This window comes from Thamnophis elegans, chromosome 9 (assembly GCF_009769535.1).
Source record: "Thamnophis elegans isolate rThaEle1 chromosome 9, rThaEle1.pri, whole genome shotgun sequence".
In the NCBI taxonomy this organism is placed as follows: domain Eukaryota; kingdom Metazoa; phylum Chordata; class Lepidosauria; order Squamata; family Colubridae; genus Thamnophis; species Thamnophis elegans.
Genome location: NC_045549.1, coordinates 48,763,002 through 48,779,203, shown reverse-complemented (window position 1 = coordinate 48,779,203; position 16,202 = coordinate 48,763,002). Strand labels below are relative to the sequence as shown.

General features: G+C 37.7%; 1 protein-coding gene across 1 annotated transcript in view; it reads right to left on the bottom strand.

The window, feature by feature from the left end:
- CENPU (centromere protein U) overlaps positions 1-12,092 on the bottom strand; it is a 31,010-nt gene extending 18,918 nt beyond the window's left edge. Inside the window, exons 1-5 of the mRNA XM_032224718.1 lie at positions 11,959-12,092; positions 9,866-9,917; positions 7,969-8,086; positions 6,296-6,428; positions 2,809-2,878 (exon numbers count right to left, since the gene is read on the bottom strand). Of these exons, the coding sequence (XP_032080609.1) occupies positions 2,809-2,878; positions 6,296-6,428; positions 7,969-8,086; positions 9,866-9,910 (366 nt within the window). The 5' untranslated portion in view covers positions 9,911-9,917; positions 11,959-12,092. The remainder of the gene's footprint in view (positions 1-2,808; positions 2,879-6,295; positions 6,429-7,968; positions 8,087-9,865; positions 9,918-11,958) is intronic.
- Positions 12,093-16,202: the final 4,110 nt, after the last annotated feature.

Genomic DNA, 16,202 nt, shown 5'->3' with positions numbered 1-16,202 from the left:
TGCTTCTTTTTGTCTCTGCCTTTCCTCCCACCCCACCCCCCGCCTGTTTCCAGCTCTGCCCTGGGGGAGAGGTGCTTCTTTTTGTCTCTGCCTTTCCTCCCCCCCCCCTTCTCTGGGCCGCCTGAGGGGTGGTCACTAACCTGGTGGGACTGCCGGCTGTTGTTGCCAGTACCTGTGTCCTGCCAGTCTCCTGTTGCCTCTGGGCGCCGCCATCTTGGAACACATGGTCCCTTATGGCTTCAAGATGGCACCTTTGCCAGGAGATGAAGGCGCCCCTTTTGAATCTTCTGGCTGGGCGGCTTGTGCTCCGAAGAGCTGCGCTGCTGCCGTTTTCTTCACTTCCCATGCCGCTGGAGTCCTTGCTTTGCCCGTGAGCCCCCTCCAATGAGGTGGGTCACGTACCAATGGGGCGGGCACTCTGCGTTTGCAAGGCTCCCTTCCAGGGGGCGGGGGGACTCCGCGCCGTCCTAGCCTGTCCCTTCTCACGATCCGCGGCTCTTGGGGAAGTCTCCGGCGCTGCTGGCGTCCTTGCAGCCGGGCGTGCCTGCCAGAGGCTTCTGCCCTCTGTCTACTGCTCACCCGGCAAATTCCTGTCTGAGTGTTGCTTGTCTCACTCAGAAGCCTGGGCGGCGGGCCGCCCCCTGAGGGGCTTTTGGCCGATCCTTACAGTCCAGGGAGTTGCCAGCTCGCCTGGGATGCTGTAGGAGGGAGACACTGGAATTTTCCTTCCTTTTCTTTCTTGAATATCTTCGACCTGTTGGAGATCCAGGATGGCCAACCGTCCATTTGAGTGGACTGAGTCTAAAACTGGGCGGAGCCTGGTGGACCAGAGGCTTATACCAAGAGCTCTGATGACTCAGTCCAATCAACGAGAGGATAAAGTCAACCCATCCTGGATACTCCTCCCCCTCACTATGGAGAACCCACCACTTCACTGACCCATATTTTTCAAAGATCCTGGAGCACTGGGGAACTGCTAAAGGACTGGAAAAGAGCTGATGTAGTTCCCATCTTCAAAAAGGAAAAAAAAATAGATCCAGGAAATTACAGACCTATCAGTCTGACCTCAATACCAGGGAAGATTCTGGAGAAGATAATCAAGCAATGAATCACCAAACACCTAGAAGCAAACAAAGTGATAACCAAAAACCAACATGGGTTTGTCAAAAACAGATCATGCCAGACTAATCTTATTGCATTCTTTGACAAAGTGACAAAATTCGTGGACCAGAGAAATGCTGTCAGTATAATTTACTTGGAGTTCAGTAAGGCATTTGATAAAGTAGGCCATAACTTACTACTAGATAAAATAGAAAAATGCAAGTTAGACAGCATCACCACCAGATGGATTCGTAACTGGTTGACCAACCGCACACAACATTATAGTCCTAAATGGAACTGCATCTACATGGAGGGAAATATGCAGTGGAGTACCCCAAGGCTCTGTTTCAGGCCCAGTACTCTTCAACATCTTCATCAATGATTTGGACGAGGGGATAGATGGGGAACTCATCAAATTTGCATCAAGCTAGCAGGAATAGCCAACACTCCAGAAGATAGGCTTAAGATACAGAAGGATTTTTACAAACTTGAACATTGGGTGCTATCTAATGAAATGAAATTCAATGGTGAAAAAAGTAAGGTTCTTTATTTAGACAAGAAAAACAAAATGCACAGATACAATATATGTGGTACCCCATTCAATAGTAGTAACTGTGAGAGGGATCTTGGAGTCCTAGTGGACAACCATTTAAATATGAGCCAAGAGTGTGCAGCAGCTGGCAAAAAAGCCAACACAGTTCTAGGCTGCATAAACAGTGGGGTAGAATCAAGATCATGTGAAGTGTTAATACCACTTTATAATGCCTTGATAAGGCCACTCTTGGAATACTGCATCCAGTTTTGGTTGCCACAATGTAAAAAAGACGTTGAGACTCTAGAAAGAGTGCAGAGGAGAGCAATAAAGATGATTAGGGGACTGGAGGCTAAAACATATGAAGAACAGTTGCAGGAACTGGGCATGACTAGTTTAATGAAAAGAAGGAATAGGGTGACATGATAGCAGTATTTCAGTATCTCAGAGGTTGCCACAAAGAAGAGGGAGTCAAGCTATTCTCCAAAGCACCTAAGGGCAGAACAAGAAGCAATGGGTGGAAACTAATCAAGGAGAGAAGCAACTAAAGTGAAATTTCTTGAAAGTTAGAACAATCAGTAGAATAACTTGCCTCCAGAAATTGTGAATGCTCCAACATTGGAAGTTTTTAAGAAGATATTGGATAACCATTTGTCTGAAGTGATATAGGGTTTCCTGCCTAAGCAGGTGGTTGGACTAGAAGACCTCAAAGGTTCTTTCCAACTGTTATTCTGTTTTTTCAGTTTTCTGATTCAGGAAAAATATGAGACCATTGAGATTAGCACTATCAGGATAAATGAACATTAAAAACAGAGATAGACTATAACATATAATGACTGCAAGGAAATGATACATAATACCACATACGGTCAACAAATGACATTATAGATAATATTTTACTGCATGGCATCTACCAGATTTTTGAGCATTAAAAAGTAAGTATGTTTAAGAAAAACATAATTACCAAAATAACAAATTACAAGAAATTTCAACTTAAAATTATTAAATCAGTTTTGCTTGTTGTTTTGAGTCATATAATTTTAAATGTTATCCAATTATGCACCATTGAGATTGAAAATAAATATAAATATATATATTTCAAAACATCTGCATATAATTGATTGTAGTTTACTATCAATAAAATGGAAAAAGTATTATCTAAACCTTTTACTTACCGTGTTCTTTACTGAAGATTCCTCTTCTGAATCTTCAGTTCTCACTATTGTTTTCATAGTGTGAGTTTTTCTGGTAAATATAAAAATGTTACAGTATATTTTGTCATGGAATTTTAAACACTGGCATGGAAACTGCTCAGAAATTTTTTTTTGTAGTATTATATTGATTACATAATTTCACTGATGGGCCAGAGATCCTTTATGCTATTGCCAGATAAAGATTTGCAGTTAAAAATAGCAAGGAGTAAGCAACATAATTAGTAGTGATAAAGTATGGAAATTCAATGGTACATATGTCATACTGAAAAAAGAATATATGGCCACAAATGTGCATACATCAGGGATTATTTAGTTTTATTGAACAAGCAAGTATACAAGTACATCATGAATGGTAAGGGTTAAATTACATGGCAATTAGACTCAACTAGCAGACATACCTCCCCAGCCAATTATATCCTTATCAAGGACACCAATCTACAAAATTGCCAAATAATTGACAAATGAACATACACTTCATAGAAGGAAGTAAACACTCCATCAAATTCTGACTATAGATTATACGATCAAAGATCTGACCATACGTGAAGATGAAATCATGGTCTTGTTTGATATTACAGCACTCTTTGTAGACCCAGACCTAGCAAAAAGAAACCATGACAGCACACCCCACCTAACCAACTACACCAACATTGAAATACCCAGAATCATGAACCTTATCAATCTTTGCCTGACAACATACTTTCAGTTTTATGGACAAATATATCAACTCAAAGGATTACCACTTTCAGGATTCATAGCTGAGACCATAATGCAATGCCTGAATCTATAGTACTCCCAACTAGAGAAAACACATGAAATGATCCGATTCATTTTTTTATTTTATTCAAAGAAAAGTTTAAAATGCAAAAAATATATTAAAAATAGAAAAAGGCAACCCTTCCCCCACAAAATAAACAAGACATTTTAAAAGTTCATTGAAAAAGAAAAAATAACACTTATATACATATTATTCCCCCTTAGTTGAATACTGATTAATATATTACTAAAAATTAATTTCTCATCCCTTGCTAAATAGGCCCAAAAGATTTTAAATTATCAAATCCATTTGCAAAAGAAATGTAAAAGTTTTATATTCCTTTTGTGAATCTAACTCCAGAACAACATGACTCTGAATATTTTTCACAGCTATTATCATTTCATCAAACTTTTAAAATAAACTTACACCTAAAAATTGCATGTTAGCCAGCTCTGTTCTGTTGTAATTCGATCCATTGTTGTTCTGTATATGTGAGTCAGAAAACAAAAAACACTAAAGCGAAGAAGAGAAATAAATTAAGGAACAGGGAAGATTTTTACTGGATATGTTGATCCAAAGTTGAAGAAAAATTAAAAAAATAATCTCCAAATATTTTGCAAGTTAATAAAGTACAAAAACCCTGTGGTCAAAGTCTAATATTGATGTAGCATATTTTTCAGAGTATAAGATTTTGAAGAGGCAAATTAAAAAAAAAAGTTTTTGCACTCTGCAGACCTCCCAAAAATGAATTTTTTTGTGAAAACTGGCCCTTTTTTCCTTCAAAAAAGGGCATGAATAGCCTTTAGTAGGTTTGTAGAGTGCTCCTGGGAGGTGCCCCCCCCAATGAGCAAAAAATGGCTATTTTTTTGTGATGGCATCACTGTATCACACAAACCAACTAAACCCTCTCAAACATTCTAACTAAGTAAAACAAAAGCCCCAGTAGCTCCAGAAGAAATAAAACAGGAGCCAATCTACCACAAACTGTGTAAGGATTGTAACAGTCATTATTTAGGACAAACAGGCAGAAAATTAGCACAGCACATTTATGAATACCAACTAGCAATTAGAATATATGATGAAATTCCTTAATTTTATAACACATGAGCAGACTCAATCAGTTTCAACTGGGAAATTGAGGATCCTAGATCAAGTCAAGTTCAAAAAGCATCAGAGAATTCCTGGAGGCCAAGGCACTCAAACAAATTGGCCATCAACAGGCACATAGAAATAAAAAAAATCTACAAGAGACAATCAAAAAGCCAAAAAGGAAACAAAAAGACCAAAACAACTCATCACCAGCAATCAATACCCATACAAGCAGAAATTAACACCATCATTAACATTAGACCAACAATTAAGAAACAATATTCCAACCAAGGAACTGCCAATGCAGACAAACAAATTAACAGTAAATAGCCTAATCAAGGAACCTTCAAAAACATTCCCACTAACACTAAGAGGGCAAGCCACTAGAACAATTCCACAACCTTTCAAGATTTGTGGACTGGCGGAGGGTGGGGAGAAGAGGGGATTGTTACACACCAGCCGAAGGCAAGCATGCACGAGCAGCTCCATTTGCATGAGCAGCAGGCACATGCACCTACCACCCCACACAAATGTAGCACATGTGTACTTGCCTGCTGCTTCCACGGCCCAGTTCCCATAGGCTCACATCCCAGTGGTGGGGATTGGGGACCCCTACACTAATACATAAAAATAAGAGCAAATTCCATTCCCTTCTAGCACTGATGATTTATTTAGTTTGGTAATAACAGGTCTGCAGGAAAACCATAAAGCTCAGAGCACCAAGGATCCACAGATAGAATTCAGTTCAAATCTATAACGTTTCATAATTTTAAATGGTTATTTATGTATGCCATCTCACTATAACAACTTTGGGCACCTAATATCATATAAAAATGTACAAATACACATAAAAAACACAACATATATATAATGACAACCCAAATTTAAAAAATTCAGAACAATCAGAACAACTATGTCTTAGTTCTAACCAACTGACCCAGGAATAAATCCAAATCTTCAAGGCTTTCTAAAAAGATGGCATGCAAAGAGACCAAAATCTTCTGACTTTTGTGAGAAAACCAAGTCCTGGGGAAGTTGGCCAGAAATGCCACCTTTAGGAACCTATTGTAAGAACTAAATATTGGCAATGATAATACAGAGGAAGACAAAATGTCAAGAAAAAAAATCATCCAAGACTTTACTGCCTTCAAACTGAAATTTAAGAAAATATTTATGCTAATGAAAGTGTGCAAATCCTTACCAAATTTGAACCCTGTCATACTTTAAAAGTATAACAACAGATATTTTAAAGAAAAAGCAATACATTTGGAACATAGAGAAAAGCAATGATTATGAAGAAAACATGTTGCTAAGAAGTCTTAGCTATGTGGAGACCAAACTCAAAGTTGATTCAAAAGCACCAAAAATAAAGAATATACCTGATTCTTTAACTGATATTCATACTTTACTAGGAATTTTAGAATGAAGTATTGGATGTGCTCAAAATATCCCTTCTTTATTTTGATGACATAATTTCAGTGGTCATATAACTAGATTAAGTTAACAGGGCTGGACATACTAATAAATTCATGTACATTAAGAAAATTGGTCCAGAGAAAATATTACACACAAAATAATGTCTTGAACTTATTTTTGGAATACCTTTTCTTTGTATTTTTCTCTGGATCAGAGAAACTGCCGGTAGACTCATTGATCTTTGAATATTGATCATTCCCATTATCAGCATCTTCTCCCTCTTCATATACAGACAGAGCAGTGCTATGTAAAGGATGATCTAGGATGAAAAAATATTAATTAACTATAACAATTTAAAAGATCCTATATGTCTCAAAACATAAAATCTCAAAACAATAGTTTTTGTGTGACATGGATGAAGCAATTTCATTCAAGAGGAAGATATTAGGAAGAGTGAAGAAAAAACACCCAGATGCAATTTTTTAAAAAAGTGTTTGGTAACTATAGTTCCTTGAAGCAATCACACAGAACAAGTTACCATGAAAGGTTGATATTCCACCTTGATTATTTTAGAGTTCTAACCTAGTTTGGTCCACTAGACATTGAACAAGTACCAATGCCTGGTCATGTGAAAGTGAGAATAGAATTTTTAGCCCTCAGTGTAATAAACCTGGCTTAGCTGATAGGATTTAAGAGTAGGCATTACGACAAATTAATGGAAGAAAATGTTTATGCTAATGAGATGTGCAAAGCCTTACAAAACCTGGACCCTGTCCCAAAGAGTGTGCTGGATTAAAGTAAACAAAAACTTTATCAATAAAAAGTATTGCTAATATGAACATCTTACAGATAGTCTCGAGGCGAGATGGGTGGCAAATAAATTTAAACAAAAAAAAAAGGTGGTATCTGCCACGCATGTTTCTGTGAAAACCGAGACTATGGAGTTGAAGAAGGGAAGGGAGTGGGTTCAGGAAATTGCTATTCAGTCCTGCATTCACACAAGAATTTCAGAAACTAAACACGGAGTTGTTTATAGCCAACAAAGTTTCCCAAAGGGAGAGATGTCTTTGTTGCTAGAACTGAAAGAAGTACAAGGCAACGAACATGAAATAGTAATCTGTGTGGTCAGTGTTCACAGTTTCAAATTAGCAAAATCTGACATACTTCATTGTATAGTTTGCAATTTGTAATGTTAATTTTCAATATTACATTTGGATATTTTATTTAAAATTCTGTTGTAAAACACAGTAATTTATTTTATTATTCAATTGTTTATTAATGCTAAAGCTAATCCAGATGCTGTAGCTAGCTTAGTAGGATTCTATATTTGATCTTTCTGTATCCATACAATTAAATAAGCATATTTATAAAAATGTACTAGACATTATTATAATATATATATATATATATATATGTGTGGTGTGTGTGTGTGTGTGTGTGTGTGTGTGTGTGTGTGTATTTTATATTTATTTAACTTGCTTATTGGAAATGTGACAATCATGTTTTTATTCTGCATTTACTCAATACATCTGAGAACAATTACTATCTACAAATTGTAGTTGGGAACAATATTAATAAGTTAATATTTATTACAATTATTTTTATATTACCAGCTAAGCATAACTCCTGGTCACTTACAGTAAATATAAAATCCAACATCAGTAAACAAAAATAATAATTCAGAGTTCAGATTATTATTATTATTTATTAAATTTTGTATGCTGCCCACTCTCAAAAGAGACTCAGGGCGGCTTACAATAAAGGGGGGGGGGGTAGATGGCTACCTGAAGTGCCAATTAGAAAGCAGACAATTCTAATAACTATGGAACATTGTAAAAATGTTATAGACAATAACTAACCACATAAGTCATCAGTTTCATCTGTTTGCCCAGTTCCAGGAATTTTCAAAATACTTGAGACATCAGGCTCCTCAGATGAAAACAATTTACCATGAAAGTCCTGCTTGGCTTCATATCCCTGCAAGGAAAGCAGATAGTTTATTTATTCAAATTATATGCTACCCATTTCATCTGCAGGCAACTCTAGGCAGTTATTTAAAAACTGATAAAAACATGAAAGCATCAAACCAACAGTAATATTAAATTAGCTTAACATTCATAAAAATGGGGAGGAGGGAGCAGGATGCATGGTGTGTGTGTCTTATCATGGTCTGTTAACCACCTCAAGAATGATGTGCCTCCATGCCAATTAGCACAGTCAAGTCTGCAGATCCTTTTGGAAGGCCAAAAGGGTGGATATGGAGCTCATCTCAGAGGTCATGATGTTACAAAAGCTAGGAACCATAGCAGAAAAGGCTTTGCCTAGCGGCAGACAAAATTCATTGATTGATAGGTTTTGCGGCATTCCCCTTCTACTGGGGCAGGTAGGGTGAGGCAATCCCTTTGGGGTATGATGGTTCTTTAGGCAATCTGGATCCATGCCATGAAGGGCTTTAAAGTGATAACCAACATCTTGAACTGAACCTAGAAGCAAACTGGCAAGTGGTGAATACAGGCCATCCGAGGGGCCCCATGCATTGTCTTCAAGATTGCATTCTGTGCCAGATGTAGCTTCCAAATACTCTTCAAATAGCCCCATGTACAGCATGTAGCAAGTCCAAGTGTGAAATAACCAGGGCTTGAGTGATTAAGCACAGGGACTTCCAAACCAGGAGAGAACCTGCTGACACACAACTCAAAGTTGCACAAAGGCTCTCATAGCCACTACTGCCACCTGCTTTTGAGCAGTCGTTGCAAGTCTGGGGTAATTTAGCCCCGTCCAGAATGAAAGATGTTAATCAAAATCATGGATTTCAAAAGCTACATGCACCTATGGATTATCATGACAATGTTAAAAAACATGTTATCTAAGTTCTTCAGATAGTTAAATATTTAAGGTTATTACAATTAAGTAATAAATTAAATAAATAAGCAAATTAAATTAAGAAAAATTATCAGAGCCATATGTAGTACTACCATCAAGAGCAGGGGTGTCAAACCCAAGGCCTGGGGGCTGGAACCGGCCTGCAGGGTGCTTAAATCTGGCCCCTGGGGCTGCCTTGGAAACAGCAATGGACTGGCCCACGGTGCTAGGAAATATGGAGCATGCGAGCTCTGTTTTCTCTAGCAGAAAGTTGCAGGAGACTGTCACAGCCAACAGAGCTTGGGAGCCCATTTCCACTAGCAGAGCACTCGGGCCACCACAGGCACCCCAACACAAGTGACATTGAACTGGCCACACCCACCCTGGCCCCCCAAGGTCAAACACAACCCTGATGCAGCCCTCAATGAAATCAAGTTTGACACTCCTATTCTAGAGCTCTGCAGACAGCACCTATGAATATTTTAGAGCTGCTGCATCTATTCCTGAAATCATAGAGCTTTTCTATTTTGTTTAATATATATATATTGTAGTTGTATAAGTTTTACTTGTTTAATATAATCCAAAATAAAATTATTGGAAATTGTTAAATTATTTTAAAAAAACATGGAGTTTTCTGAAGCTGCTGTATAATCCCAGAAAAATATGTGATTGCATTAATGTTCACACTCCAATCTGAAGACAAAGTACTAAGTAGGAAACAACCCTACTTCAACTATGTCACAAAAATTGATGATTCAAAAAGGCATAGCAAAATTAAATGGGTCAAGAATTAAATAAATTTTATAGAATTTCTACACCTAAATCAATTCAAAGTTCTACATTAAAAAGAAAAGGTAAATGCCTATTCACACTTTAAAACAAAATGCCACTTACTGCCAATTTCTTTTTGAAATTTTTGGTTGCTTTTCTCTTCGACATCTTGTTACTAGAGAAACAAACAAGAGTGGAAAATAAGCTTAAATGGAATTAACCCTCTTTTCTTCTTTTACATTCATGAATCAATGGTATCACTATAAAATCTTTGTTCCATGCATTAATCTTGTCCAAAAGCAACCTCCCAAATTAACCTGGCTATGTCCAAAGCAACCTCTAATTTAAGCCTGGCCCTGCAAAGGCCAGGCCAGGCGCCCAATTCTTACCTACACCCACTCAAACCCTTTGATTGCTACCAACCTGCCTTCCATTGAGGACCTGTATACAGCACAAGTCAAAAAGAGGGCTGTGAAAATATTTACAGACCCCTCACATCCTGGACATAAATTGTTTCAATTCAAAACAGCACTATAGAGCACTGCACACCAAGACAACTAGACACAAGAACAGTCCCCCCCCTCCCAACAACATCACTCTGCTAAACAAATAATTCACTCACAGCTGTAAAACTATTCACTAAGGCTGCATTACTATTACTATTACTATTAGTCTCATAGTTTCTATCACCCATCTCCTCCCACTTATGACTTCAGGACTGTAACTTTGTTGCTTGTATTCTTACTGTATTTTTCAGAGTATAAGACACCGGAGTATGAGACGCACCAAGGTTTTGAAGAGGCAAATTTAAAAAAAAGTTTTTGCACTCTGCAAACCTCTCAAAAACAGCCTGTTTTCCTTGAAAACGGGCAGTTTTTTTTAAAAAAGGGTATGAATACCCTTTAGGAGGCTTGTAGAGTGCTGGGGGGGGGAAGGGTTCAAAAATGAGCAAAATAATGTCCCATTTTTCTCGAAAACAGGCCTGTTTTTGTGTCAAAAAAAATATGCATGCATAGCCCTATGGAGGCTTATAGATGCTCCTGGGGGCTGGGGGCAAAAACAGCCTGTTTTTCGCTCATTTCTGCCCTCTCAAGCAGCTCTCTGAAAGCCTCCATAAGACTTTTGGTGAAGGGGGCGTGGCTTTGGGAGGCAAAAAATGCTGTATTCAGTGTATAAGCCGCACCCAGATGTTCAGCCTCCTTCTTGAGGGAAAAAGGTGCGTCTTATACTCCGAAAAATACAGTATATTGATATTGTTTCCTGATTGCTTATTTGTACCCTATGACTATCATTAACTGTTGTACCTTATGATTCTTAATGAATGTATCTTGTCTTTTATGTACACTGAGAGCATATGCACCAAAGACAAATTTCTTGTGTGTCCAATCACGCTTGGCCAATAAAGAATTCTATTCTATTCTATCTTATCCTTATCCTATCCTATGCAAAAAGAGAGAGGAGCATGCATTCCCAAGGCACCAACCCAAATGATTTTCACCTAAATTTCAAAAAGCATGGAATGGCCTCAGTTAAAGGGTTTTGCTTTGAATTGATCGCACATCTCTCCCTGTACCGAGAAAGGCAAGAGGAGGAAAACCCCACCACCCCAGAAGCCTAAACAGATTGCTTCCCCTACCATCAAGGGCTCCTGAAACAAACTTAGACGGAGCCCGTTTGATCTAGTGCAGGTCTTCAAACTTGGCAACTTTAAGACTTGTGGACTTCAACTCCCAGCTATGCTGGCTGCAGAATTCTGGGAGTTGAAGTCCACAAAAGTTACCAAGTTTGGGACCCTGATTAGTGGTTAAAAAGGGGCTGGCCTAGGAAGCAGGAGACTGTGAGGTACTCCAATCCTAGGCATGAAAAAAAAAACCTGGGTGACTTTGGCCCGGTCACTTTCTTTCCGCTCAATCCACCTCACAGGGTTGTTGTTGTGGAGAAAATAGGAGGGAGGCGTATTAAGTATGGTCACCGCCTTGCATTGCTTATAAAACAAATAATAAGAGGAATAAAATCAAATACACGAAAAGCCGGCGTGGCCCCTCGCCTCCGTCTCCTAAGTACCACTGAATCCTCAGTGAGGAATCCCTAAAGTCCCTAAATTTGAGATATATAAATATTTATGGAGAATCCTTAAACAGCCCTGAGTGTTACCCAGAAACGCTACGGCCACAGGCAGGAGACCTCCTGCCCCCCCCCCCCCACCCCGGGCTCACCTGTGGCTCGCGCACTCCTTCCCAACGTTCCAAATCGCCCCGTCTCGTGAGGGGGAAAATAAACCGTGAGGGAGAGAGGGGTGGGTGGTGGAAAAAGACGCGCAGACTCAGCTTCCTGGCTACAACTGCTTTTTTTTCCCTCGCGCCGAAACTCAAAATATATTGCTGGCACTTCCCATTGCGTACTCAAAAAAAGGGGGGGGGAGGAGGGAATTGAACCAAAGCCGTTCGTATGTAAATTACTGTAAATTACCCTGTAAATTACTGCTCACTATTCTATATAAAATTTCACAGTTCGCAAAGAGGAGCGAAAGAAAGTTAATAGTAGACTTTTCCCCCCTGAATGAATAACCCCCCCTATTTTCTTTAGTAGATAGTTCAGTCCATTGTCTGAGTTAAATTTTTAAAGCTTAACCCTTTGAACACGCAAAGCCGCAAGAAGGAAGAGCGCCATCTAAAGGCCAGAGGATAGACAAGACGGATATTGCGACGAAATAGTCCTGTAATGTTTACGTTCATTTATCTGCAAACTGGTAACATTGTACAGTACTGTAGCTCAGGGGTCTCCAACCGTGGCAACTTTAAGCATGGCGGACTTCAACTTCCAGAATTCCCCAGCTGCTGGCTGGGGAATTCCGGGAGTTGAAGTCTTCCAGGCTTAAAGTTGCCAAGGTTGAAGACCCCTGCTGTAACTGCTATGTGGTTTTGGAGACTGACTAGAAATGGCAAGGAGAACAGTCAAAATCTGTAGTTCTTCTGTGTAAGCATTTTTTCCTTATTCAAGAAAAACCTAGAGATGTATTGCAAACAATTACAGATACATCCAGATTCTTAACTATTTAATTAAAAAACATATTCCCATGGTGCCTCATTTCAAATTTTAGACAACATCTGTAATGAAAAGATACTAGAAATCTGAATTCTTCTAGTAGTTCTTATTTTTGTTCTATTAAACAGAAAAAGAAAATGCGTTGTTATCCAAAGTAAATAACTTGATAAATTCTCTCCTCTTTTCCATGCAATTATATTTAGAAGAAACTGTTTGAAAAATCTAACTGTTCATCTGTTTTTACTAGATTTATGATTTGTTTGGTTCTGGTGTACTGTTTTGTTTGAATCCACCCAATTAATTAATAATACATGGTTTACAGTCTAACATAGCATGTGAATTTAGTGATCTTGGCTATTTTAACAAAACCATGATTGATTCTGTTCCTAAACATAAGTTGCTCAAGTATCTTACCCTGAAGGATAATACCTAATAACAAAAAGGCCAATTATAATAATTCAGTACAGGAAGTTTTTTATAGGATGTTCTCACAAACTCTTTCAAGTTGCAGAGGTATTTCCTATCAAGTGTACAGGTAGTCCTCAACTTACGACCACAATTGAACCCAAAATTTAAGTTGTTAAGTGAGAAACTTGTTAAGTGAGTTTGCTCCATTTTAGGACTTACCTTGCCACATTTGTTAAGTGAATCACTGCAATTCTTAAATTAGTAACACAGTTAAGTGAATCTGGTTTCCCCATTGACTTTGCTTGTCAGGAGGATGCAGAATGGGTCCCTGTGACTCTGGGATGCTGCATCTGTCGTAAATGTGAGTCAGTTGTCAAACATCTGAATGTAAATCACGTGACCATAGGATGCTGCAACGGTCATAAGTGTGAAAAATGGTCATAATTCACTTTTTTGTGCCATTGTAACTTTGAATGGTCTCAAATGAACTGTTGTAAATCAAGGAGTTTCTGTACTGCATTTCCTATTGCAATTGTTTTCTAGTATCAACAATTACAATAAACAAGGATTATAAAGAAGATATACAATACAAATATATATAAATATACACACCCTTCCCAAATCATCTACATTTTCAGGCTGAAAGTGAGTGACTGACCCAAGGTTGCCTTTTCATGCCTAAGGCAGGACTAGAACTCAGTCTCCTTGTTGCTAGGCCAGCATCTTTACCATTATACTAAACTGGCTTATACTATCTTTGTCTTATATATTCACATACAACTCAGCTTAGTGAAGAGACAGGACTCTAGTCCTGACTACAACTTCCTACACTTATGGAGTTATGCATCATCAATATCTATAATACATCCCAAAGTAGAGTTTCTCTATGCCTTAGCTGATACTTCCATTTTACAAGATTTCCAAAACACAGCAGACTTTTGCTAACATAAATAGAATTTATTGTAAATTATAAATCAGATTTATACTCTTTGGATCATGGTTATTGATATTCACTCTTTGCTTAGAGCTTAATAGCAATTTAATGTAATATATTCAGTTACTCATTACTAAATTACTAATTATATATTGGCAAACTATTACTGCCAGGGCATTTCCAAACCTTCTTGATTCAATCATTCATTCATATGCATTTAATACTAATATCCTTTTTCCTATTTTATTTCCCCGTTTTATCTGTTTCAAAACCTAATAAAAATTAAAATAAAAGACAAATGAAGGTCCCCAGCTTCCCCACTTTGATTCAGCAAAACTGATTAATTATGTGGTGGCATCAGTTCCCAATTCATACTGAATGAAATTAGCGAGGGGAATGGAATTGTAGTAGATTGTTTATGTGCAATCAATCTGCCTTGTATGAATTCAAAATATGTGATACTACTGCTTAGTATGATTGGTGTAACCAAATAAGAATAGGCTCATATGCTGGCTACGAGCTGAGAGACTGTCTCTGTAATTCACAATATACACAAATTTGTCTAAGACTTGTGGACTTCAACTCCCAGAATAACCCAGTTAGCCTCTAAGAAAGTTGGGTGGTTTAAATTTTCTATTAATCCAAGCCCAAGTTTCAACAAACAACTGAGTTTCTAGGCCAAGGACTGTGCATTACCACCTCTTGCCAAATTTTATTCAAAAATAGTTGAAGAAACTTCTGTGGCAGCTAAATTATAAAATATTCTACCACAGGAGGGTGGAAATGAGGCCCATGAATATAGAGCCTCAGCAATGCTCCAGAGGTGTTAAGATATTATACCCTAATTAATATAGGACTATTTAACAAGTTGTTGGGGTAAGGTGTTTCCTTTTGTTCTGATGTCTAAAATTGAATGGAGGCAGGGCTAGCTAACAATTCCTTCCCATAAAAAGGCATCAATTCCACCATCTGAACTAAAAATATGCATACATATATCTATGCACATATGCATTAATGTTTAGCTGATTCTCTGTGAATTTACTTTCTACATTATAAAGGCCTTGCTTTATTTGCCATAAGAGCTTTTGAAAAAACTTGAGTTTTTAACATCATGCATCATTTATATCAACCATAATTACAAATACCACTTCTAGAGAATAATGCTATCGAATGCCATTAAAACCTTAGAACATTACAAAGCGGTTTCAAATGAGACATTAGAATGACAATAGCAACATTGCACCGCGATGTCCATCCTTTTTGTATGATTTTGTGATATGTCTATAAAAGAGGTAGGGCTTGTATTATGTCAGTAGAACACTGCATGTGTCATATGCCCTCTACATATACCTTTGGATATAATTGTTTACATTTTTCACAAGCTTGTTCTACTCCTTTACAATTACTCCAGAAACAACCCTTTCACTAAAGAGTTGATTTCTTTCTGTTCTATAGGTCAGTGGAATAATTTTTGTTCCTCTACGGAACTAATTTTATCCAAGTTCAGGTTTGCTAGTTTTCAAAAAGCTATTAAGACAAGCTTTTTCCAATATTAAACTCTTGAGATGTATTTAGATTAACACTTCATTCCCACTGTCACAAGAATAAGGTTACTGCCTAGGAATACTAGTCCACTGCCAAAAAGAGAAAGCTGGTTAAGATCAAGAAATTCTATTTTGCTAATATGTCAAAATTATTTCTTCATGATAAAGCTGTGTGGAAAACTGTGATTTATTGGCTGATTTGCCTTTTTCTTGCTTCCTGTACTAACTGGGACATAAAATAGTCATAAAAGTCCAGACAAAAAGAATGGGAAACAAATAAGAATAATCAGACAATAATTCCTTTTTTTAAGGAATGAGAGCACTGAATTTTTTAAACTGCAGTATAAAAACATTTACTCACATTAAATGCACAAATATTTATTTTGGCTTCCTTGTGGGGTTTTTTTGGGGGGTGGAAATTTTTGTTTATAAAATATAGAAATAGCCAACACTAAGCAAACTTTTGAACTCCAATATAACAAGTGATATAATACTTCAAGAATATGGGTTTGAATAATGGTGTGCAATA